The following is a 27,150-nucleotide window of genomic DNA, read 5'->3' as shown; positions in this document are numbered from 1 at the left end:
TCACTTTGTCATGAATCCTGTAGGATATTCAGGCAGACCCTGTTCTTCACTGAGACTTCATCTCTCTCATTGTCTCATAGCTATTGTTTGGACTTGTTCATTCCTTTAGCCATGTCACTTCTGTGGCAGTGTTGAGTCTATTTACCTTCTTTTTGACTGTCTACTGTGAAAAGCAAAAAGACTTCTATATATACTTGGAAATTCTAATGTCTGTTATGCTCTGTTTCCAACAAGAAGCCTTGCCTTCCTACTGAGAGGTTCTTTCTGGTAAATTCAGTCTTGTCCATTCTTTTTCCCACTCTTCCTACTTCCCAGAGAAATGATATTTTCGTAAGGCTTAGATTATAAAAACACATTACCACATACATTCTATTTCAAGTAATCACCAAGGTTATTAAAAATGCATGTGCTGAGGGATAGAACAATTAAAAAGAAAGATGGTCTTTCTTCTCCCTGATGAATATTCACTTTTATTTTATTTTTCCTAATACCAAACAGCTATCTATAGAGATTTATGCCAACGATATAGACAGTGTTTACATCAATTACTGGTGTTTTATGGGAGAAAATGAAAGAAGGGAGTGTTTCTATGGAGTGGCTTATGGACTTTGTTTTTCTTAAGTTATTCCTATGTGTTTTATTTCAGTCTGTTTCTCTTGGCTTTCCTTCTAGTGGCAATTTTTTCGGCAATTTTTCTTTACATTTGAAAGTTTCCTACTTTGCTTTCAACTTACTTTTCATTAAAACTTAATCCTCAGGTGATGGCACACCTGAGGTGATTTGGTGATGGGAAGCCCACAGGGATTATAACTGAGATGGAAAAGACACAAAATGATGTAAAAATAAACTATTGCGTTATTAAAAAAAAAAAACAACTTAATCCTCAAACTATGAATTTTATGTTAAAAACTCATAGTTAAGCACATTAAAGATGGCTCTCTACTTTAGAGTCTGTTGGTGACTTAGGGTGAAATGAAGAAAGACAAACTATCCCTTTGGACTACCCACCAGGAGATCCTTCTCTATAATAAAAGTTCTTGTTCTTTTCTAGGAGTCCAATGTGCTGATTGCTGCTAACAGTCAGGGTACAATTAAGGTAAGCTATTTTATACATATCTCCATTTAAACTCAGATCCATTTTCAGGCTGTTATAGACCGTAAGTATAAAATGGAATTACAGAGTTATAGTAAACCTTGGAGGTCATTCAGAATCATGGATCTCAATATGCTTAGAAATGACTTTGATTGAAGGGGAATAGAATAGGGAGCTTGCAACTGTGGAGAAGATGATAGTACTTATTACAAGTTATGTGAATGTTGAATGGATAGATAGGTCAGTCAGAATGAAAAATAGATGAAAACTATTAGCATGCACCGTGAGCCAAGCACTATTTAGCTTCTGTTATCCAGGAAAACCACCCCACAGAGCATTTGGTTCACAAGGTCCAACATACAGCAGGAGATGCCAAGTTAGACATCAGATTTTAAAATATTTTATTTTTTCTTGCTCATATTTCTCTTCCTTCTCTCCCCTAATCAATTAGGTTTTTCTCAGTTGCCAAGGGAAGAAAAAGTATTTCACCATTCTCTTGAAAATTGGCTATCAAGAAAAGTAGGTTCCATGATGTAGTGGTTAGCAGCCTGGTCTGTGAAAATTGACCATATCATATTCAAGCCATTCACATAATCTGAAAACTTAAAATTTCCCTTGGTATATGAATAATTGGTCGCAAATTCATTGTCTTAGCATCTCAAGAAAGTCAAAATTACCTAATTATCTATGCCACATTGCTGGATATTTAGCATTTGAGCATCATATATTAGATAGATAAATCCTAAGCTAAGCAGTGAACTTTTGAAACCAAACACCATTATTTTGTGGGTACCCATTTTTCCCCCACATATTCTCTGCTCATAATGGAAATATCAGGAAGTTGATTCTTTTATTATGAAATCTGTTTCCACGGCCACTTCACAATAATTTTGCCCTGGCTTCATGTCACCTATCCTCAGTAGCAAATGACTCAGCAACCAAGGGAGCAAATCCAAGCTTGATACATTAATTGCCGACAGAGATTAAATGAAGAAACTCACTAATTATGTGTATACTCCCTTTTTTTGTAGCTATTTTTTCTTTTAAAAAAGCTCACTTGAGTGCCATGAACAACTTAATAAAAGCCAGACATTTGAACTGATCACTGGTATACTCAGGATGCCTGAAGCAAAATGATAGGTCTTGGAGTTTCTGTTTTAAGTGGTTTTCTTTAGTGTCTCTTTATCCTACTCTCACGACAAGGCATACATTGAAAAAGTTGGACATTATTCAACAAGTTTGTTGTTCAAAGACACTTAATACTTAGAGAATCTTAGTGACAAATCTAAGATTTTGTTCAACAACATTGACTTCTTATGTTAAGTAGCTCTCTTGCCAATTCTAAAGGCAAAAACATTATTGAAACCAGTTTAAATTAAGTCGTAGAAGGGGAGAAGCCGTGCCTTTAAATCTTTGCCTCCTGGAATTGCAGTCTCCACTTAATGTTAATTTTTTCGACAGTGTCTCATAATAGTCCTCTCATTCTATGTCCTTTCTTAACTATTTCTTTTTCTCTTTTTACAGCTGATCATTGCTTCTTCTTTTTAGTTTTAGCAAAATCACAAGTTTCTTATAACAAGATAATTGCTTTAATAACTAGCAAAATATTCTGATACCTGATGATTACCAGAAAGCAGTAGGAAAAGGCCTGAGCCTATATGCCTTGATCAGTAGAAACTTTATCACTGGAATAACTAGGTTAAGCCCTAAGTAGCAACACTTAACAATTCTTTTAAGAATATGGAATGATGTTCCGACATATATTTCCAAAATCTTAACATCCACACTATGTTTCAGCTAGTTCATTTATCCATATATTTTATATAGTTACCTTGAAGACTCCTTAATTGTAGAGATGATTGATCTGTAGAGTTCATGACAATTGATGAGTTGAAAACAAGTATTAATGTCTAATCCTTTTAAAATTCTTTGTCTAAAAATAGTTGGAAAAAGTTTTCTTGATTTAGTTTTCCATTTACAAATATAGTAAAGATCTGTGATTTTTTTTCTCCCTAATTAGGTGCTGGAGTTGGTATGAAGGGTTTATTCAAGTCAAATTATACTTGATCCTGCTGAAATACATCTGCAGCTGACAATGAGAGAAGACAGGAACTGTCATGATGTCTCTCCCCAAAATCATCATGGGTTTTGGATTTGTTTTGAGCATTTTTTCTTTTCTTTTTTCCTCCTTTATGACCTTTGGGACTTTGAAATACCTAGCGAACTCTCCACCATCAATGTAACTCTATGGACTTTGCTGCTGTTGGTGGTGTGGTTACCTAATTTTTGTGATAGGGAAACATTCTTTTGAATAAAAATAAATAATAAAAAATAATAAAAGTTTATTGAGCCACAGTTGAGCTGGGATAGTTTTTGTCGAATGTGGCAAAAGATAATCTTACCAAGAAACAGCCCAAATGAACTGTAGAACAATATAGTCTACTGATGAGTAATTTATAAGATTCAGATTCCCAACACCTTTGGAGTTACACATACCAACAAAAAATAGAGAATATATGGTTTCCTTCCAGTGCATGTAATGTTTATAGGTGTTAAAATTAATAGCTTTACCATGTGAATTCCTTTCTTCATTTTCTGACTAGATTATCAGTATCAGACTCCTCAGTGCCTCTGAATGGCCAAGAATCAGAAATTATGGACTATGGAGATCACATTCAAACAGAAAGGGAATATTGGTCTGTTATAGCTTTCTCTTTGCTTTTGAAATGCCATATACACCTACCCTACCTACCCTCAGCCCTAAATGTGGACAAACGAATTAATTTTATGAAATTATTGCTATCATTCTGGATGAACAGTGATTTTGTAGCAGCAGGGGTCAACAGCCTTTTTCTGTAAAGGACCAGGTCATTAATATGTTAGGTTTTGTATCATTCTGTCCTTGCCTCAACTACTCAAACTCTGCTATTGTAACAGAGAAGCACTACAGATAGTATATGAATAAATGGGAATAGCTATGAAGTGGACAGTTAGACTTGACCTATAGATCACAGTTTGCTGTCCTGACTTAGGATACACTATTACCTAAATTTCCGAGCCGTATGTATATAATCTCTTAGACTATTTAGTTAGTTTTGCAAGTTGTTTAGTTATTTTGAATTTGTAAAAGATAAGTTAGGAGTTAAAGTAGCAGGTCAAGCAAGCAAAAGTAATAAGAAGTTACTTTATTGAACACTTTTTATGTATGAACAGAATCATACTTCATATTTTATAAAATTAGACACTTGGAAGAGCATGGTGCAAATAAGAATATGAATGATAAGGGTAATTAAAATACTTTGTGTCTCACGCAAAATTATTGAGACCTGCTACAAGCCCACATTTCATTACCTGAAACCCTTGTGCCAAATGCAGTTTGCTTACTTAGAACTTTTGTATTTAGAAAAGTAAAAGAGTACTTATGTTAAGTAACGCTACAGAAGAGTCTGGAGCAGTACTCTATAACCAAATGCATTAATATCTCTGCAGCAAAAATGTATGAATGTTCAAAATATATGGGATTAATAAGGCTAAAATTAGTTTTGTGTCAGTACAGGTCAGTTTTTACCACTGAATGAATTTGCCTCAAACTCAGATTTTTCAGTTTTCATAGCTTTAAAACAATTATAATTTCCTAACCTCTGGGAGTTAAGAACCTATAAGCTTTGGACTTAATTCTGAGAGGAGGAAAAGTTGCTGTCATTCAAAAGTTATGCCTGTTGTCAACCAGAGCAATGTTAGGTGGCCTTCATTTCCAAAATGAATAAGTCTCTTGCAAAGATGTAGGCAGAATATTGAAATATAGATTCTTCATTTAAAGAACTTCATTCCAGCAGATACATACAAGAGAATCATTAGAATAGGAAGCAGAGTAATGCCTCATTGACTGCATCTTAAATAGAAAAAAATTAGTACAGTTTTTAATTTGGTCAGACTTTGTTTTATTTCAGGTTGTCGGTATTACAGATCATGTTAATTTCCATATACTTGAAAGGGTGTAATAAGGCACCTTTGCTTATCAAAGAGGCTCAATTTTGTAATAAATTATTATTTCAAGAAGGCAGTGTTTTATTAAATGTCTTCTTTTTCACTTTTTTCTTCAAAATAGTGAGAAACCACCTTTTTTTTTTTGTTAAAAGATTTTATTTATGCATACAGAACTGGGGTACAGGCCAGAGGTGCAGGGGCACTGAAAGAATTCACCAGAGACAGAGCGGGGAGCAGAACAGGCAGATCAACGAAGTACACTGCTGAGGGGAACAGCGGATGGGCCAGGAGAGGTCTGCCACGCCATGTGGTTACCTCCAGGGCAGGTAGGGATCGAACTCATGAGGAAGTGGCTTTAGCTTCTTAGTGCTGTGCTTTAACCCACTGCACACCAGGGAGGGCCCGAGAAACCACTTTTTAAACTTGAATTGGTCTTTGCAGAATGTCAACATCAAGCTAGTATTACTATTCCTTGGAAAAGTAACAATACTTTAAAAGATAATTTATATTTTAACACCATGGAAATTTATAACTCAAGAAAAATGTGGGTTTTTAGTTTCAATCTATTGTTTATTTCTGTGGATTTGTAAGGGTTTCTTAGATAAAGGTTGCCTTTGTTCTCAGGCACACAACTCATGCAGAAGAAGCAGTAAGATTAAAGAATTCTTTTAAGCCTCTTAAGAGAAAATTGAAATAGACATCAAAAAATTTATGGAATTAGGCCATAATTTCAGAAAGGTGAATGTGTGGCTGGGCCATTAATAGGTAAGGAAGAGTGTAGGGTGAGTTTGATGGATCCAGTCGGGTGAAGCGCTAGGAAATGGTTGAGAATTTAAATGTTATGAAAACAAGTGAAAGGGAATGACATGATCTCATTTATGGTGGGTGGGTAAATGGGGGCAAGAGTGCATTTTGGAAGGTGATCAGTCAAGAATTAATGATAACTGGGACTATATGGCAGCATGATCCAACTTAAAAAGCCTGATGTGGTTTAGAATGGAGTTTACCACTATCTGGTATTTGGGAAGATTCCTGGTTGACATTTGAGATTACTTCATTATAATAAATTATAACAACTCAGCATAATAACTTTTTTTATTGATTATGGAATGCTCAACCAGCTGAATTTTACTTGCCATGGAACCTCAGTGCCGTGTGCTGTTTTGTTGCACATCTCTAAACCTAGGCACTAACTAGCTTTGTAATTGGTCATTGTCCCCAATGTAATTATGGAAATGTATCTGGGATTAAGAGTTAGGAAACGTCTATTTATGTGGAAATAAGACATTAATTAGAAAATAGCAATTATTAGACTGTTTTATTATGCTGTAACTGACCATACTACATTAGTAGCACCAATCTGAAGTTCCTGGATCAGTTAGTTACCAACTCCTTGGTAACCTATAGTTAATATATTGGCTCTCCTGGATTCTTGGACTAAAGAGAAAACAATAGTGATTATTCAAGAAATATTTGTTGAATTCCTCCGTTGTGCAAACAGTGCTATGTATTACCTCCTAAGAATATAAAATAAATATCCCTACCTTTAAGAAGCTAGTGATACAGTGCATAAGTATCATAATGGATGCTAAATTTTTAATTTATCATAGATAAATTGTAGATATACATAAGAATATATATATATATATTCTCTAGAGTGATATAAGACTAAAGATTGGGAGGAGGGGCAGATACCAGGAATTTTTTTTCATGGAGAAAGTAGCAACTTAACTGAATCCTGAAAAGCAAGTAAGAATTAAGCAAAGAAACATTCAAGACCAAGAGGAGAAACAGAAACCGCACTAAGTAACTCCTTGTTAGAGGAATTAGAACAGTTCGGGCAACAGAACAATTAGGTGGATTATAGACAATAATCCAAAGTCTGAAATAAATTTTCTTAAGTCCATACTGGTATAAATAATTGAGTAGGTAAATAAATGATGAACAGGGATAAATTTCACATGCAGAATTCCAAATTATATATCAACACCCTCAAGGAAATGGGCCTTAATTCCCCACTGTTAAGTATTGGCTATACATAGTGACTTCCTTCTAAAGACTACAGCTTTGAAAAAAGAGAAAGTTACTTTCGAGAAACCTGTGAAATCAGAAATGTTACTATCTGCTTTTGTTAGGATGCTATGAAAATGGCACTTAACTCTCTGGTCTTCCTTTGCAAACAATAAAAGCATGACCCCAGTATAAGTGAGAAAAATATCAGCTAAATCCCTATTAAGGAACATACTACTAGGTACCTGGCTAGTACTCATCAAAACAAGGAAAGAAACTGTCACAGCCTGAGACATCACTAAATGTGGTGTTCTGGATGAGATTCTGAAACAGAAATGTACATTGTATAAAAACTAAGGAGGTAAAAATAAAGTATGTTAGTTGATATTAATGTATTATTATTAATGGTAATAAATATACTAATGTCAAATGTTAGTAAAATGTAAGTAGACTAGGGGAACTCTTGTTTTCTTTACAATTTTTTTGTAAAAAGTTTTTTAAGTGATGTTTACCTAAATAACGATGAAGTTAGATCCAACACATACAGAAACCAAATGCAAGCAGCATATGCAAGTCAGTGCCAAGTAGTATACAGAGAATAAATCAGTGACCTGTTCCAGCTGTCACTTTTTTTTTTAAAGATTTATTTATTTGTGCATACAGAACTGGGGTACAGGTCAGAGACGCAGGGTTGTGAGAGGCTTCACCAGAGACAGAGTGGGGAGCAGAACAGGCAGATCGACGAAGTACACTGCTGAGGGGAGCAGCGGGCGGGTCGAAGAGGTCTGCCACGCCATGTGGTCACCTCCGGGGCTGGCGGGGATCGAACTCATGCGGAAGTGGCTTAGGCTTCTTAGTGCTGTGCTTTAACCCGCTGCGCCACCAGGGAGGGCCCAGCTGTCACTTTTTTAAAAAATAAAGGTAAACATGAAGCAGCTTAGGGGAGATATAAGTTACATTCTCAACTTTTTCGGAAGGATATTGTGTAGTTTTGCAAAAAACAGAACTCCATACTCCACATTAAACTAAATTCTGCTGGCTGAAAATAACATTCATTTCTGTTTCAAATAAGATTAGCTGTACAAAGTCCATAGTCACACAGTTATTTGATTGCCTGCAATTATTTGTTTCTTTTTACCTGAGATAATTACAACTTCCTCAGAAAGAAAATCAAGAAATCTATTTGTGTATGGTTTAATTTGTTCTCACTTTTCTGTGAGTCATTTGTCCTTGCTCAGTTTTAGAAGTGAACTCTGTATCCTAATTCTGAAAAAGAGCTTGGGTTGGATAGAGATTCTCATGAATTCTAAATCATGAATTCTAAGTTAAAGCTCTCAAAGGTGGATTTACCATCTTTACATCAAATATATGTAAAGCATGTGCTGTATTTCTGACGGTAATTATATGAGTGTTCCTGTCTTCACTGTTTTGACCTGCTGTCAGTACTAGTCTGTGACCAGAGGTTGAGGAGCCTTTTGGAAGAACCATATTAGAAGAAAAAAATGGTCTTCAGGATTTTCAAGAGAAAGAAAGCAAACACAGGTAATTACTTATATATTCAAGATGTAAAGGTTCACCTTCCATTTTATATTCCTGAAATAATGTTTTGTCTCAGAACATTATTTTGTGAGGAACGTCAGTAGAATATCAGATAGGTGATGACACAGTTCACTCCCATGGTTGGTCTTTCCAGCAGCCACTTTGTAGTGGAAATGGACTGTTGCTCAAAAGGAGTGACTGAGATATAGTCGCTTCCTGTGTGACTATCCATTTAACCAATTTCTAAGTGCCTCCTATGAGGTCATCTCTTGTAGTCAAGCATCAGCAGACTTTTCTGTAAAGAGCCAGATATTAAATACTTCAGGTTTGATGGGCCATATAGTCTCTGTCACAACTTCTTAAGCCCATTATTGTAGTATGTGAAAACAGTTCTAAGCAAAATGTAACCAGTCACTGTGGCTGTGTTCCACTGGGACTTTGAGTGGACACTTAAATCCAAATTTAATTTTCAGGCATCACAGAATTTTTTTTTTAAAGATTTATTTATTCATTCATACAGAACTGGTACAGGCCAGAGGTGCAGGGGCGGTGAGAGGATTCACCAGAGACAGAGTGGGGAGCAGAACAGGCAGATCAACGAAGTGCACTGCTAAGGGGAGCAGCAGGCGGGTCAGGAAAGGTCTCCATGTGGTCACCTCCGGGGCAGGCGGGAATGGAACTCATGCGGAAGTGGCTTTAGCTTCTCAGCGCAGTGCTTTAACCCACTGCGCCACCAGGGAGGGCCATCACAGAATTTTTAAAAATTTATTTGCAAGCATTTAAATGTATGAAAACTTTGTGGTTTATGAATCATACAGAAAATGTCCACCTGCTGAGTTTGTCTTGTAGCCTGTGGTTTACTGGCCTCTATCTCGGTTTTCACTATGTAGCAGTGGCAGGAAAAACCCAGTCCCTCCTGCACTTGCATTCTAGGGATAAAAGTATATCTGTAAAAGTGACGCTTCTTTCCATGCTGTTGTGTCTCTAGCCTGGCCTGGAAGGCCAGCTGGGAGAGCACACAATTGAAAGCTTTTTTTAGGGAATTGCTCAGCAATTCCACAGGCATCCACACAAGCAGTGCTGCTGTACCTTGGAATGTACATTTCAGAGAACTGGGTGACAGTCTTTTTTGTTAGCTCCCAATAAACATTTTAGACATGTTATGTTTAGGTGGAATATGAAGATCCCTGCAATGCCATACCCCTTGAACCAAGTAACCTGAGAGGTTTGGGGTGGTTATTTCTATTGAATAGTCTGAAAGGTTTGTGCCTAGGTAACCTGTTGAGTGTGGGAGGACAGAGGATATTTTGCAAGGCTGGCTTTGTTTATTCCCTTTCTGGTTTTTTATGAACTATTGAAATGTCTTTTTCTGAATATACAAGAAACTTCTCAAGCTCATAGCACAAATATTCATGAACTCTGGTTAATTTTGAGAAATTACATTTTGAAAGATGTGTAAAAGAGGACCTTTCCTAAAGGAACCAAATTAACTACTGTTACAAGCCAGTTCAGTTAATAAGCATTCTGTATTTTTTCAGTAGTTTTCATGTTTAAAGATTTCATAAGAAAGTTTTTCTTGCCATTGCCCAAATTCTGTTTGGCCAGTCCCATGAGCTTTGTGATTTCCCCTTGAGAAAGGCAAGCTTCTATTCTTAGAATCAGGGTTTGGGTTCTTGTGCTATTGAATTGCAGGGTTTATGGTACAGTTTCAGTAATATATCATCTCTGGAAGTGCCTCTGGCACTCTTGGAAATTAAAAAGCCTTCTATGAGTACTGGGCTGCATTAGCATATGCATATTAAAAATTTACTCCTCTTCAGTTTCATTCTATTATGAAAACTAATGAAGTATAAAGTATAAAAATTGTCAACAACAACAGAATGAAAGTATAAAAGTTTAGATTAGTTGTTCTGGAAGTTTCAACATGTCCGTGAAATGGCTCTATTCCTTGTACTTTCTGAACGTGGCATCTGCCTTCCAGATGACCTGCCGAAGGCTGCTGTCACAGCTGCTGTAAAAGCTAACTTAGGAAAATCCTGAAGTGAAATCTCTGAAATGTCCCTTTCCCCATTATATGCATACATTCTCTCCCTGGAGGAGATTTCGAGTAGGGCTTGGGTGGCTATCGGCTGAAAACCTGCATCACCTGACTTGGGTATTTTTAGTCTTAATTCTCTCTACATAGGCCGCAGAGTAAAGAAAAGAGGAGAGTTGTGTCTGCACGAAAAGAAAGAATCGGTTATTAGGGAACACAGTTACATCCACAGAGTTATAAGTGGAGGTGTTTCATTCCCCAGGAAGTGTCCTGACATTTACCCACTCCCTAGATATCTGACTGCATTCTACCAGCTTTTTCTAACAGGTGAAAAATGTCTCCTTTTCCCCACCTCAGCTTGGTATGTAAGTGTGAACAATCAGGAAAGCCAATTGTTTGTGCCTTCTTGCTTCTCCACTATCTGAGAATCCAGGAAAACTGAGGTTTCCTCTAGGCAGAACGATGAGAATGTAGGACCTGGAATTTGAACAGAAGTTCAGCCCTCATGATCTCAGACTCAGCAGATTTCAATAAGTAATCTCTCTTTTTCCTTCCTTTCTGAGTCAAAGGACCAGTCCCGAGCTCTCTTCAAAGCAATTAGTGAATTAGATACCCTGCTCATGTAGGAATTTCTTGTCTAACATATGACAGGCAGCTCTGTGGTCTTTAATACTTCCTGACATTGAAAACTCACTGGTGCCTGAGACATTCATGGCTGTGTAGTTTTTTTTTTTTAAGATTTATTTATTTGTGCATACAGAACTGAGGTACACACCAGAGGTAGAGGGGGGTGAGAGAATTCACCAGAAACAGTGAAACAGTGGGAGCAGAACAAGCAGATTGACTGCTGAGAGGAGCAGAGGACGAGACCAGAGAGGTCTGCTGCACCACGTGGATCACCCCCGGGCCAGGGATTGAACCTGCACTGAAACAGCTGCAGCTAGCTTGCTGTGCTGCGTCTCAACCCTTTGCCCACCAGGGAGGGCTCGCTGTATAGTTCTAATTGTTAGGAACTTTTTTCCATGTTGGGCTGAATCTATCTTGGTGAATTACTCTCTGCACCACTAGGCCTAGTTGTTATTGCCAGGCATTACAGAAGCTATAAAAGAGTACAGGGCTTGATCTCCTCATGGACCTTTAGGCAGATAAAATATCCACATGTGAAAACAATTTACCTATAACTATAAATATAGTAATCTTGTGAAGTAAGCATTATGTTTTCTTAAATAAATGTAACATTTTTCAGAACATTAGTTACTGCATGTATTGTAGTAAAAAGATTGGGACATTAGAGGATTAAATGGGTTGTTTGGAAGATAGAGGATTTAGGAGATGTTCTAAAAATACAGAATCATATGTCTAGTTTATTTCCACTAACCAAGGAGGTGCTAAGTGACACAGCTGAGAGTTTCTTCAAGGAAGAAAATGCATGAACATCTCGACCCTGTTAAAGACAATAAGGAATTTCCTAAGCCTGATAGTAAATGATGAGAATATCTGATAGTAGTGACTTAAAGGTACTGCCACCAGAGTCGAGTGACATCTCTGTTCTGGGAGATCCTTGGAAGTGGCCAACAACTAAATGTCGGTCATAAATGTTTTAGACACTCTACCAGAAGACAGAGGCTTGGGTGGAATGATTCCTTTCAGAGCTGAGAATGTGTTCTTTATTCTTTGGTTCACAGGTTGTGGAAAATGGGGACTAGTTTCTTTGTCCTAGTTAAAGGCAAAATGCTTAATCCTCTCCTTTTTCTTTTAGAATGTCTTTCTCTGCCCTTTTCACAAGATATAAAAATCTTTATAATGGCTAAATATTCTTTTGCCAGTCTCACCACTCAGGAATGAATCGTTGACACTTCCTCTTTTACAAAAATCTCTTTTCTTTGCTACTCCCTCCTCTCTTCTGCCTCACCTGATTTTTCCCTTCCCCAAAAGGGATTCAGGAAGGGATAGGTGGTGATTTTTTAAAACCAGCAGTTTCTTCTGTAGTGGATTTCTTTGAGAACATAACTTTTCTAGCTAATAATGTGTCACCTGCACTGGTTGAAGATGTAGAGTTTTGTGCCTGCTGGCCCAACTTTGAGTCCACTTCATGTCTTCGACCAGATTCTACCTGCAAATGTACCTTTTCCTGTATATACACCATATAGCTAGAAAGACAGAAATGATAAATCAAGATTGTGAGATGATCCAGAACTTGGATAGACTGTTTCCAATAAAGAGTTGGGGTGTTTAATATGGGATAAAAACCAAAGTTCTATACAATCCTGCCTTTTTCCTAGCTCAGCCCTTCCAGCCCTTCCTATTTGGATCCTAGCATTAGCATACCTGATGCCACTGAGTAAGCTACCTAGACACCTCAGGCACAAAATACTGAGTTAATGTGCCCTTTCATCTGCAGGCTGTCCCCGTGCCCCTACCCAGCCCCTAGGAAGACCCACAAAGTTTTACAGATAATGCTCTGCAGTGTTTTTTAGTTTACTGCCCCATACGTGGGTATATGCACTGACTGCTGCAACCAGTGATTTCACTTGTTTGCTGGAATGAGACTGCCATGGACCAGGAGATGATTACACCTACGAGGGCACATCATAGCGGACAGAAGTGTACTCTTCTTGCAGCCACAGAAGAAGTGAGTGTGATGGAAACATGCCAAGAGGGGTTACTAAGGACAAGAAGTCTTTGATATTGTTTAGCTGGTAGAAGTTGCAACAGTGTAGGCAAAGGACTACGAATCTTCAGTTGATTTCCCTCAGTGGCTTTTGAAACTTTCCCAGTTACTGCTTGCATGGACCTGGGAGCAGCTCTAGTCTTCATGCCATTGTTCTTCTGACTCTTAGCCCAAATCAAAGGAAACCTGGCAATGACAGGTTAATTGCTTAAATTCTCGCAGCACTCACTCATTTTTGGGATAATCTGGAGAAAGACAAAAAAAATAAGACTGCTGTGTTGGCTGCTCAGAACTCTATGGAAAATAAGAATAACCTTCTCTGGCTATCTTACAAAGATAGCAAACAAACAGGAGAAAACCGTATCATCATTGTAAGTGCCAAGTGCTTTAGAAGAGACTAGATGGAGCGTTTGGAGATTGCAGGGGAAGGTAAATCTGAGAAGTTAGTAAAAAATACAATCCCTAGCTAGGAAGACTTTGCAACTGGCTCAAAATAGACTGATTGAGGGGGTTGTTGGAGGTGGGAACTGGTAAAAAGAAACAAAGCTCTAAGCTCTTACATATCCAGATTACTCTCTCCTTGCCTATTCTGGTAGATATTGGTGTCACTTATGCTGCAATTTTCTCAGAAATTTACCATTTTCCATCTGATAACTGAAAGTCCATGTTGTCAGTACTTCAGGCCGGTCCTCTGGTTCCTTTATCCCCTGAGATGTTCATACAGGTGTATGCTTAACTGACACCCAACCCTGCTTTCTCCCCATCCCCCTCAAAACCGAGTGGGTGAGATCTACTTAGTAAATCAAAGGCTACTATATTCTGTGAGGTGTTGAGGGTTCTCTCCCTGAAAGAAAAGTGCTGTGAATTTGTTCCTGTGTGCTTCTGGAAGAAAAGGGATTGTATTGTCATTCCCATCCTGTGGGGGGTGGGCATGACAGCATGGTAGTTTCACACATGCTGGGAAAGCACCCCCAAACTAAAACAAATTGCTCTGAATACTAGAGATGAATGGGATTGATTTAATTCAAGATCTAGAACCAATGAAAATAGTTTACAAGAAAGATAAGACATGGCCATTTGTAAACAATCTCCTTTGCCAAGAAGGAATACAACTGGTTATAAAAGAATTAGGGATAATTAAAGAGGGACATTCATGAAGTACTGCCATATTTCATGTAAAGAAGAAAGGTAAATTTGAGAAAGGTGGTTAACCACTATATAGATTTGTAGATGATTTTAGAGAAATAAGTTTGCTATCCCTTTTTGCCCTGTAGTCTAATTCTGCAACTATTCTGAAATCAATGTTGTCATTTGCAGACTCTTTATTCTGTGTTCAGCTGTTTTTTGTTTTTTTTTTTTTTTCTCTTCCCTCTAGAGGACATGTCTAAATTTTTGTTTGCTTTTACCTAGGAAGGAGGTCAGTATTTGTGGCAAAGAATTCTTCAAGGATTTCAAGACTCTCCCTCCAATTTCCTCTAGTCATTTATAAGAAAACTTAGGAAAATATAATCTCACCAAAGGAATGTGGCTGTGCAATATATAGACTACTTGCTGGTAGTCTCAGGATCTAGAGAGCAATATAAAGGGGGTATGTGGGCGTTGTTGCAGTTGCTGTTTCGCAGGGTCACAAAGCCTCCTTACACCAGTTACACTTTTGCCAGTCGCACTGAGACCCTCCACTGTTGCTGACAGCCATAAAGTATTACGATCTTGGAGCTAGCCAGTTTTGCCTCTAAAATAACCTACTACCAAACATTAATGACAGTTTAGACAATTTGGGAGACTGGGATGGGGTCCCAACTTTGGCCACACATGTACAACCTGTGACAGAACGATCACATGATAACTCTTCAGATGCTCTGTTCTGGTCCTTAGGATCTCGAGAGGCCTCTGAACAACTGAGGCTGTCTATTACCTCTCTCCCAGTTTTGGGAATTGCAAATATTGAAAAAAGTGTTCTATATGTTTGGTCGTGAGAATGAAGGTGCTGATAGTGGAGTATAAACTCAAATATTGGGATTAGACTACAGACAATTTATTTCCAGTTCTTCCAGATATTGTGGAAGGTAATCCATGGGGTGCCCAGAAGCCCCTGGGCAGTGGCAAAAGGCCCAAGCTCTTATCTTGGGTCACTTCACTCACCTACATGTTTCATATGCTGTGTCAGTGATCTTTCATGTGCTTCAAACCCAGCATTTGTCAGTGTGCCATCAATGACAAGCAAGCATTGTTATCTAATACTGTGCTTGTGAAGCCCAGTGACCTTTGAAGACTCCAATCAAATAAATGAGTGTGATTGTACAAGATAGTAAGATACTAAGACCTGACATCATTTATCAGACACCCCAATTCAAAACATAGGTTTGTTTTGATCATGTTTACTGGTAGGTCACATGCCTGGAATAAGAATACTTATTCTTCAAGTTTTCTTGTCCTGTTGTGACTTTTCATGAAATTCTGTCAGGGATAAGTCAGCACAAGCTGCTGGATTCATGACTACTAAACTACAATTCTTGATTCTGGATTTAAAGTAAATACACACACACACTGACATACTGACAGTAAATAAATATGTAGTTCATGTGTATTGTACCACAATTCAGGTTTCTCTTTTACAAAGATGATTTTGGAAATCAATAACCAAAAAAAAAACAAACAAAAAGCCACTTCAAGTCAAACTGCTAACTGATTTGTTAAGGACTTTACTACAACTACCTGCTACAGACAAAGCCTGGCGGAGGCCAAACTTAAAAGACTCCACTTTTGGGCCCTCCCTGGTGGCACAGTGGATTAAAGCACAGCACTAAGAAGCTAAAGCCACTTCAGCATGAGTTCAATCCCCACCTACCTCAGAGGTGATTCACATGGCACAGCAGACCTCTCCTGACCTGTCTGCTGCTCCCCTCAGTAGTATACTTTGTCAGTCGGTCTGTTCTGCTCCCCACTCTCTATCTGGTGAATCCTCTCACTGCCCCCGCACCTGTGGCCTGTGCCCCCGTTCTGTATGCATAAATAAATAAATCTTAAAAAAAAAAACTCTACTTTCAATATAAGAAATGTTTATTCATTTTTAAAGCGATACTTTGCAAAAACAGACATAAGTTATAAAGGGTTGAGAGAAATGTGATGAGACTATGGGAATTACCTAGGAAGAAAATTCATCTTAGACTCCTTGTCGCTTGTTTAGTATTGTATCAACAATGAAATCACCTGAATGAGAGTGAGTTTAAAGACACTAATCCTGGCCCTCCCTGGTGGCGCAGCGGGTTAAAGCATAGCACTAGGAAGCTAAAACCACTTCCGCATGAGTTCGATCCCCGCCTGCCCCGGAGGTGACCACATGGCGTGGCAGACCTCTCCTGGCCCGCCCGCTGCTCCCCTCAGCAGTGTACTTCTTCAATCTGCCTGTTCTGCTCCCTACTCTGTCTCTGGTGAACCCGCTCACCCTCTGCATCTCTGGCCTATATCCCAGTTCTGTATGAATAAATAAATAAAATCTTTATAAAAAAAAAAAAAAGACACTAATCCTTAATTTGCTTACCAAGAGGGTAAAGGTAATCTAAACCCTTGCTGTCTAGCAGGAGAATTCTTTGCATGGACACTCAAGAAGCACAGAAAGTACTCCTTGGCCAACTTCTCCAGAAATCAGGAAGTGGTTGAATTTCATAGAATTAATGCCTGCAGAAATTATGCGATTCTGTCAAAGTTTGAGATATGAGAGCTGGATAGCTGGAGTCTCTTCCCTCTTCAAAAGCTGATGCCTAGCCAATGGCAAGGCTCTATAGGAATGATGCAAAGATTTGCTTCATCTAAGAAGAATCCGTTTTCTAGACAAGTAGAACAAATGAATCAAATTCTAAAACAAACTTCTTGAATAAGATTCCACAATCTGTTGGGTTAAAACTGGCCTGCAGCCTTACCACAGGCTTTATTAAACATTAGAATGACCTCTACAAGTGAACATGGGACGTCTCCTTTTAAGTTCTTTTTTCCTAGAATTTTTTTTTTTTTTTTACTGATTGATTTATTTGCAGAACTGGGGTACAGGCCAGAGGCTCAGGGACGGTGAGAGGCTTCACCAGAGACAGAGTGGGGAGCAGAACAGGCAGATTGACGAAGTACACTGCTGAGGGGAGCAGCGGGCGGGTCAGGAGAGGTCTGGCTCGCCATGTGGTCTCCTCTGGGGCAGGCGGCAGGCGGGAATCGAACTCATGCGGAAGTGGCTTCAGATTCTCAGTGCTGTGCTTTAACCCGCTGCGCCACCAGGGAGGGCCACTTTTTTCCTAGAATTTAAGACCATGTTCTCTGTCTTACTAATGGAAACTTCTCATAACCATGTTCAATATTTAAAAAACCTCTCTTCCCCAGAAACCCTGTGGCTACTGTCACAAGATTTGGGGGCCTCCCTAGTGGCACAAGGTGTTAAAGTGCAGCACTATGATGCTCTCCGCAGCCACTGCAGCATGAGTTTGATCCACAGCCAGGGAGCTGTTCCACATGGTGTGGCAGACCTCTCCTGATCCACCCACTGCCCCCCTCAGCAGTGTATTTTAGTCAATCACTTATTCTGTTCCCACTTTTTCTAAATAGTCTTTAAAAAAAAAAAGTTATAAGATCTGGAAGGACCTGCCAGAGAAATCTGCCAGAGAAAACAACCTGGAGACTTCCTGCATACAAAGGTCTTCCACTAGACTATGGTTCCCCTGAAAGACTTCAAACAACTTTCCCAGAAAAACTGATGGGTATTAACCTCAACTGAAAAACAAAGTGGTAGAAAATCTGTACTCTTCTCAATGGCTACCTGGTTTCCTACCCACAGGGGTTAATCCACTGACTTTAGAAATCACATTAACTAGAAAACAATGGTGCCTGCTTCACTATTTGCACTGTGCTGAAGTTGTGGCTCCCACAGTCATCTGTATCTGAATGCTCTGATTGTGCCATCAGTGTGGGTATGGTCTGGGCTTCCCGTCCAAGTCTGATCATGAGAAAGTGGGACAGTCTTCATTAATTATTTTTGATTAAAAATCACTTTTTAAAAGATTTATTTATTCATGCAGAACTGGGGTGCAGGCAGAGGTACGGGGCGGTGAGAAGATTCACCAGAGACAGAGTGGGGAACAGAACAGGCTGACTGATGAAGTACGCTGCTGAGGGGAACAGTGGGCAGGTCAGGAGAGGTCTGCCTCGCCATGTGGGTCACCTCAGGGGCTGGGGATCGAACTCATGCTGAAGTGGCTTTAACTTCTTAGTGCTGTGTTTTAACCCACTGCACCACCATGGAGGGCCTTGATTAAAATCTTTAATATGCATCCAAGTTCTCAAGCTCTAAGTTTCACGCGTGCACACATTAACTGGTTGATTGGAAGGGCAATGTGAAAAAAGAAAAACATGTACTTAGTCGACAAACTGCAAACCAAAATCAGTTAACTGTGGGGTTCAAGTTCTTTCCAGTCCCAGAAGGGACAGATAAACATAAGTGAATTACTGCTGTATTTAAAGGTCATTTCCCTAAGGCAAATACTATGCTGAATTTCCTTACTCATCCTTACTTTAAATTGTAATTCTGGCAGTTGTTTATATTTTTTTGCGGACATGCTGGATATTTAGGCAACTTGAGTTGCCTAGAGAAAGGTAGAAACCACAATGGAAATAGAAAATTGACATGTTATTATCTTAGGGTAACACATGGGGAGGACATTGTAAAGACAAATGCAAATTAAAATTAAGAAGCTTACTTGTTGAGAACAAGTAAGGAAGGAAGAAGGAAGGCTTGCCTCTTCCCCACTTTTTTTTCAGTTTTCTCTGTCCTTTTCAAATGTATATGAATCTTTTTAATGGCTAAATAAGTCTCTCTCTAACCAGTTTCTTAACTCCATAATGTCTCCTTTAAGGACCTGGGAACCATTTCTTGGAGACACAGACATGCAGGGAAAGAGAAGCTCCCTGCCTCCATGTTCCTGTGGGAGGGTAACAGCCTCACTTGTGGGAGCCTTGCTCCAATTTGCAAAACTGCCTCTGTCACAGGGACACCAGAAACTTGTTTCTCCTCTGGATAGCGCCAACATGAGCGGTATCTCCAATTACCAAGATAAAAGTTAAACGAACTCTCCCTGACAATAGGTGTCAAGTGCTCTTATTTGAAAACTGAGATTGATCATCTGAGAACATCTCTGCAATGAGAGTGTCTGTCTGGCCAGATAAAGGGAGATTCCTTCAATCTTTGCAGTCTCTTCATAGCTGCACATCGCACTGAGTTTGACTGCTTGTCCATTAACACAAGTGCTTTCTTCCTCTGCTACCTGTGCAGGAAAAATTCCTGGGTTGGAAGATCTTACTTTGTAAAAACAGCATTAGTTAAAGTGCTACCCCCTCCCTCTCTCCCTGCCCCCAATTTCTTTCCTCCCACCACCTTCTCCCCCCAACCCCCCTTGACTTCCACCCACCCAAAGTCACCGGCAAATCACTATATTCTTATGGAAAAGGCCCTGGGTGGTGTGACCAAGGAGTGATTCAGCCTCTCTGAGCTTCCATGGCCTCCTAACCCTGCCGCCAGCAGACCACTTTAAAGCATAGTCATCACCCAGCTTTGAGAAGAGTGCTGGGCTGTTGCTGGTGTTTTCTTTGTCACTCTGTGTGCTGAGATTCGGTTAGGGTTTACCAGAAGAGCTGCTCTAGCTCCTCTGCTAGGGGTGGGGCATTTGATCTTTCCTGTGGCAGGATCAGGTCACTCAAAGTCCCTGCAGTCCAAAGTCTTGATTGATGTCAGGCTCCTGAGAGCTTTCACCTCCTCTGACAGTTACTGTGACAAGGGCATTTCCATGGAAGGGGAGGTACCTTGTTTCCCCCACCTACATGCAGTGCCTGGATTAGCTACGGGGAACTGTGGGTGGAGCTGAGCAGCCAGGTGAAGCTACCTAACACAGAAGGCAGGTGGGCTCTAGAGAGACACAAGAAGGACCTGCTTGTTTTGTGGCTGTGGACTTGCGCCGGGGCTTAGGGGACTCAGAAGAGGCACATGGATACTTGGAAGAAACATGAGGGTGGGAGACAATTGGGGAGGCTGATAAGGACCGATATTTTCTTGATTTGTAAGAGTGATGTGTGTCAGGTTGGAGAGCCCAGAGTCAGCCTGAATTGGCAACCTGTGAATGTGCTCATGTCCCCATCCCACTGGGCAAATCACATAGCTGTGTAAGGCTGGTCTCCCCAAAAGGGGCAGATAAATTGTTCTCAACGTGCCCAGAATAGTGTCATCTTGACATGAGCTAAATGTCAATCAGGTTCCTGTGAGCCTAGGGAAGTCTATTATCATTACTTGAAGAAGGCAGATTATTTTAGGTTAAGAGCAGCAAAGGTCTTAGGAAATCTTTGGCCTTTGCCCACTTCCCTAATGGAAGAAACAACCACTGCTCTCCCTTTCTATGATATAGAAGAATGTACTTTGGGGGCTTGGGGGTGTCTCATCCAGGTACAGGCTTATCAGTTAACATGCCCTCTTAGAATCTTATCTTCAGTGTTAGCGTGAAGATGAGGTCACTCACTTCTTGTCTCTCATGTGAATTTACCCCTTTCCCATCCAGGAGGCCCCAGATCCCTAAACACAGAATATACTCACTCTACTCCATTTTTCTTTAGAATTATGTTATTAAATGTTGGCCATTTCCCCCACTAATGTGATGTCAATGTATTTATCTGTCCAGGATTAGAAGAATCCAAATGAGAAGGGGGACTTCCCCCGCTACCTTGACAACTCTGTCTACAGCCAATCTATGTCTTTATGTCTGCATTTAGGAGATGATGGGTTGAGGCTTGAAAACTCCCTCTCATCTAGAAAGGGGTGTATCAAGACTCCAAGACTCCCAGCCCACACCATCTTCACCCTCTACCCCATCTGCTCCCCCAGCCAGTACAGGAGCTGCCCTTAGAGGTGGTAGGAGAGATTATGACACTGTTTCAGTCCTGGAGCACATGCATATTTTCAGACTGGATTTATTTATAGACCAGAGGCACATGACAGTTGTGCTCCCATCCCTTCCCATTAACCCCTTAGGCTAGGCAACCAGTCCTCCTACTTCAAAGTTCCAGAAGGACCAAGGAGGCTCTCAACAAGCCCCCGCATGTGTAGCTGACCATCTGGGCCCTGAGTCTTGGTACTTGGGATGCTTCTGCAGTCGCACTGTTTGTAGAACCTGAGTTTCACCTCGAGGGAGGAATGGGTGCGTGTCACCTCACCCACTAGTCCCCAAGCTCTCCATCTGGAAGTCACTCTGCTAGTGAACGGACTGTTCTGCCCATGAGCACCTTGTTAGCGGCCAGGCTTTGCAGCTTAAAGAACAGACAGCTGCTTAACAGAGGCCACAAGTGTTTAGTAAGTATTACTGAGTCTCTCCTCTCTTCCTGCCAGCTTTAGCCTAGATGGGTGATGGGAAATGGGCAAGAAAAGACTCACAGACCCAAGACCCCAAGCCTCAGATGGGGAAAGTTCTCACTTTTGCTTAATAATACTTCTTGAACTTTTCTATATGCCATGCGTTATGCTGAATACATTGCATGAATGCATTTGTATTGAATGCTTGGGGGAGAAAAGAGAAACGGCTGACTAACTGGATATGTTCCATATGTGAGACCTTGGCTGAGCTGCCAGGTTGCAAATGGGGTGTGTGCAATTGTCTATGTCACTGTCACAGGACAATGTCAAAAGCCCTGTGAGGTACATGCTCTCATTTCTTTTTCAAAGAATACAGGTCAGTCCGATACTCAAGTCCAAATTCCTCACCACAATGGACTATTAAACCCACCATTATTTGCTTGGGTTTTGAATCTCATGGCACCCTGAAAGGCCTCAGCCTCACTGTACAGACACAGAAATTGCTGCTAGTTGAGGTTAAAGTAATCCTCACTCAAGAAAAGCCGGGAGGGCATGGTGAGCCAGAATTCAGAGGCTGATGACTCCTGAGTCCCATGTAACCTCCCCGTGGGGAACCCAGGGCCACCAATGGCTTTCTGGACAGTTGTGTTTTCTGGACAGTGTTTTAAAGCATATTGAAGTTGACTGCCTTGACTGGCAGCTTAAAGAACAGCTGCTTTACAGTATTACTGAGTCCCTCCTCAGTCACCTGTACCAGATTGTTGCCTCTCCCAATTCCTCCATGTTTCAGTGTGCCTCTCCTCCCCCCGGGCCCAGACACACTTTGGCTGCTTTCCCATGTCAATAGCTGCACTGGCTTTGGGGGCATCTTCAAATTGTTAAGAAATTGGTGGGAGTTGGGGGAGTGGGTGGTGGGATTCTCAGAGTCTTCCTCTGCAAACTGTGTGAACACTGGCCATGGTGTCACATCAGCCTGGAGACTTAATGGTGGTGCTTGCCCACCCTGGGGGGACCTGAGGCATCTCTAGCTTGGAGGCATGGCTCAGCTGCTGCCTTCCTCCAGGGAGTTTAAGGCCAGCTTCCAACAGGAGGTGTCTAAGGATAGCAAGTCCATTGAGAGCATAGCATGAAAAGGCAAAATCTTGAAGACAAACATGACTATACCTTCAGTTGTCCTTGATGACTCTTTTGTTGTAAAGCCATGTTAGTGGTGGACAGTGAATAGATCAGAGTGTTTCAAAGGCTTTCTCTTAAATGGGACCACCATGAGGGAAGACTGGCATCTTCCTTTGCTTAGGTCTTGCTTAATGAGCCCACTGACACCTATTGGACTTGGCTGGTTGCAAATCTACCTGCCCAAGCACAGGGGTCTTCATGAATTTCTTACTCTATCAAACACAGCAATACCTTCCAGTTTTACTTTTGAAATCCCATATTCAAAAACTCTCTGCCCTCACTTGGGGTGAATCAGGGCTTATAATTCACTTTATGAATAGATATCTTAAAAAAAAAAAGAAAGGAAAAAGAAAGGGATCCATTTTATGGTTTCTCTGAACTATAACCTTAACTAGGAATATCCCTTCACACATAACTAACTGCCTGTCAGAGATACTGAGAAGACAGGGATGGTTAGAGGAGATCACCTTGACCTTTAGATATGTCACTGATACTTGAAGGCAACTTCCCTGGAATTTCAGTATAATTCAGTGAAGAAAAGTTTGTTCACAAAATCTAAGAAAGGTTTTGTTCACAAAGCCTATAAGGGAAGTCTGTGCACGATGAGGAAGCCAATAGAACACAGGTATTTAATCAACAGCCTTAGTGATTGGCTGCTCCTCCCACAAGACCTTTGCACTGGCTGCTCTTTCTTCCCGGACATTTCTTCCACCATGAGTCTGTGTGGGAGCTCTGTCACTGCTTCAAGTCTCTCCTCAAACATTACCTTCTCAGAGAGCACTCTCCTGCCCATCCTCTGTAAGAGCTGTTCACATACTCTCACTTGGCCTTGCTTCATCTTCCTTCACAGTTAGTATCCCTGCCAGTAACTGTTCTGGCATCAGCACACTCACATACCTAACATTTTTCTTGTCTATGTGCTGTCAGTGTCCCCACATTGGAAATTTCTGGAGGGTAGGGCCTGAGTCTATTTTGCTCACTACTGAGCCCTCAGCACCCAGATCAAGATCAGCTCAATAGTAGGTAAAAGACCACCCCATTATAGTCTTCCTAAGACGTGTCCCTTTGGCATGTGGATTATGTTCAGCTGAGATCGATCCAGGCCCTGCAGGTACAGAAGAAACTACCACTCCCTTAACTACCTAGAGGAATAAAAATTAGAGTTATTACCCTGAAATAGGACTTTTACCAGAAATAACCCTCCTGTAAGAGAAACTTCTCTATATGGCAAGGAAACATGTAACTACAGAGCATCTGGTTTTCACCCTAAGTCACCCTGTCCTCATGCTGGGTTCCTCCTCTCTCCTTGAATCTCCCACCCCCGTCTACTTCTTGCTTCAAAATGCCTTTGTTTTGTCCCTGGCCCCCCACACATGTTCTTTTCTCTGATATTAGTTTGTTCCTCTGGCCCAAGAAGAACCCCGAGGGAAGTTTCTCTGCCTGTACTTGGAGTTCCACAGGTGTGCTAAGCAAGTGGCTGCACCCAAGGGAGCTTTTCCTGCCAGGAACTCCATGAGTCCTGTCCTGAAGGGCACCTGCTCTCTGTTGCAGGTGCTCTCATCTCAGTGTGATACCTCCTCTTCGTGTGCTCCTCGGGTGTGAGAGTTGCTGCCAGTCCCTAATGAGCAGGATGGAAGGAGGCAGTTTTTGATTCTCCACGACCTTGGAGAGACCACCTGGGTAAACTTCCACTGAATCCCCCAGAACGTCCCATGTTCTCTGCTGCACTCCCCAGGGGAGCACTCCAGTGATGGTGTTTGGCTCTCATCACCAGCACCTGCTGTTGTCTTGGCATGTAGCAGAGACCTAAATAGTTGGCTCCTCAAACACACACCCGAGGTGTGCTCCACGATGCAGCTGAGCGCCAGTCCACAGCCTCCTTCCCCCAAGCTGCTGGTGCTTCCCCCACCCAAGGAGTCTCTTGTCCCCAACACACATGTGCACACACTCTCTTTCCCAGCTTGTTTCCTTCCAAGCATCTTCCAAGGACCTGGGTCAGCTGGCCCCCTTTATAGGTGAAACCTGGGCAGGTTTATTGCCCCCAGCAATGGCAGAAGAGGAACTCGTAGAAAACCTGTCTATCAGAAAGGTGTCCTTCCTCACCACCTCGAAACCCCTCTGTACCTCGGCACCCCCTGGAAGGACAGCTGTGAGGGTCACACCTGAAGAGGCCCCCAAGTGGATCCGGGCAGGTTATATAGTGCTTCTCTCTGCCATCGGAGGACAGGACCCTGGCAGGAGAGGAGGCCATCTGATCCTGCTCGGAGTGTGTTTTGTTTTAGTGTGTTGGAATTTGAAAAGCAATAGTCCAAACTGACCCGGATAAAACTAACCCCTCTGTGCATGGCAGGATCATCAACCAGTTGGTACCTTTGGGCCAGTTGCCCACGGGGTTCAGCGCCCTGCAGCCAGGGGGCAGGGTGAGGGCAAAGATGGGCAGGCAGGGGCACGTGGCTTCTTCTAGAGGGACGGCTTCTTCTTTCCTTCTTCCAGTGGCAAAAAGGAGAGGGAGGATTCCTGCTCACATCAGCCCACCAGCCCCTAGTCCAGGCCTCAGCACTTGCTATCACCTTCCCTCCACACTCTGCTGTGGGGTAAATGAGGTTATGGGGTTTTTTTGCATGGATTCCCCAGGGGCTGGGGATGTGCGCACGCTCACCGTTGATGATGGACACCTGGGCCCAGAGAGCACAGGGCGTGGGCATGTGCAAATGCTCACACCTGTGCCTGGAGGCGAGGATGAAGGCAGCGGTAGCACTGCGGGAGGACCACTCTGAGGTAAGACCACCAGATGACATGAGCCTGAGAACCCCAGGCAGGAGCCCAGATGAAGAGTGCAAAGATTCCTGGGGTCTAGGAGACTTGGCTGTTCAGGCCCCCAGGCCTTCATGCCTGTCCCCCCAGCCCTGCCCTGATCCACCTTGCAAGCCTGTTTGCCTGCTTGCTGCTACACCTGCTCAGGATTTAAGTGCAAGGGGGCTCTGAGCACTTGTCCGAGTCCTCCTGGGGTAGCACCTGTCTAGGGACTTCAAGACAGAGAAAGCCATCAGAAAGCTTCAGAAAGCAGTTAGGTCTACACTGGTGACCTGCGTGTCCAGGAGCAGCATAGTTTACAAGCCATGGGTGCCCGCTCAACTCCTCGTCAGGCCGTCATACCCAGGAATGTGGCCCTAAAGGACATCCCTGCCACCTGAGCTGGTCAGGAGCAGAAGCCAGGGCGGGGACAGCTGCCCCTTCCCTGGCCTAGCTCCTGCCACCTAAGCCGGGCACCTGGAGCCCCCTTGGTTCATCCGGTGCCGCTGATCCCTACTTCCACCCATACTGCCCACATCTCCCTTAAAGGATTCTGGCCTTTTCTGAACCAAAGCTGTAGTGCTGCTCTCCTGTCTCTCCCACGAGGGCAGTTAGGGTAAGGATGGTGGAAATGACCTTATTACATGCACTGGCCTGAGTGGGCTCTGACTCCTTTGAAAGTAAATGTGTGTGGGTTGAAATATTCCATAGTTGGAACCAAAAATTCTTCACAAACTTGGGTTCTTAATTTTTTTGATAGCTGCTCACTAGTGATACGACTTGCAAATTTGACACCGGGCCACATGGTTGAGAAAGATGCCTGAAAGGATTCTGTGTCCCAAGGACAAACAAGATGGAGGTGTATGTGTGGGAGGGGGGCTTCTTTAAGACTGTTGAATCCTAACACTCAAGCACTAGGTGCTGGTGAAAAAAGAAAATAAATATAGCGCTGCCCTTGGGGAACTCTGCACAGAAGGTGTGAAGTTCAGCAGGAGCCCCCACCATACATAATTCAAGTTAAGCAAATTACAAATAACAAGTGGAGTTGCACACCAAGAATCAAATTGGCTTGGCTCTCTGACTTTCCTAGGTGCCGGCTTGTCTTTTTGGGGGTGACCCAATGTGGCTTAGACTCTTAATTCCTGCAGATGCCCTGTGAATTCTCGGGGGTTACAATGCCCTCCCAACCCCACCCCCTCCCGTGCCTTAGAACTCCCCTTGTCCCTGGCCTGATACCTACTGGGTCCTTCCTACATCATATGGAACAGAGTTTAACTGGTCCTGGGTGGCTGGAACTGATTCTGGAGGGAAACAGGCTGAGAAAACCCCTTTGCTTTTTTTCTCCTCTCTGCAAGTGCTGAGTGACCTGAGCAGTGGATACGCTCACTGGTGAAGCTCAGTGGCCCAACTGTCTCATAGGACACCATGGCAGGGCTCTCCTGAGAGTTCAGTTTGAGGTGAGATGGATTCTTTGT

The 27,150-nt window shown here is 41.8% G+C and overlaps 1 protein-coding gene across 1 annotated transcript in view; it reads left to right on the top strand.

Moving 5' to 3' along the window:
* RFWD2 (ring finger and WD repeat domain 2, E3 ubiquitin protein ligase) overlaps positions 1 to 5,114 on the top strand; it is a 143,349-nt gene extending 138,235 nt beyond the window's left edge. Inside the window, exons 18-19 of the mRNA XM_012729176.1 lie at positions 1,052 to 1,096; positions 3,114 to 5,114. Coding sequence (XP_012584630.1) covers positions 1,052 to 1,096; positions 3,114 to 3,131 — 63 coding nt within the window. The 3' untranslated portion in view covers positions 3,132 to 5,114. The remainder of the gene's footprint in view (positions 1 to 1,051; positions 1,097 to 3,113) is intronic.
* Positions 5,115 to 27,150: the final 22,036 nt, after the last annotated feature.

The sequence above is a fragment of the Condylura cristata genome, unplaced genomic scaffold (assembly GCF_000260355.1).
Source record: "Condylura cristata isolate star-nosed mole 26May11 unplaced genomic scaffold, ConCri1.0 scaffold00024, whole genome shotgun sequence".
In the NCBI taxonomy this organism is placed as follows: domain Eukaryota; kingdom Metazoa; phylum Chordata; class Mammalia; order Eulipotyphla; family Talpidae; genus Condylura; species Condylura cristata.
Note: the sequence above shows the minus strand (reverse complement) of the source record. Positions and strands in the feature narration are given on the sequence as shown.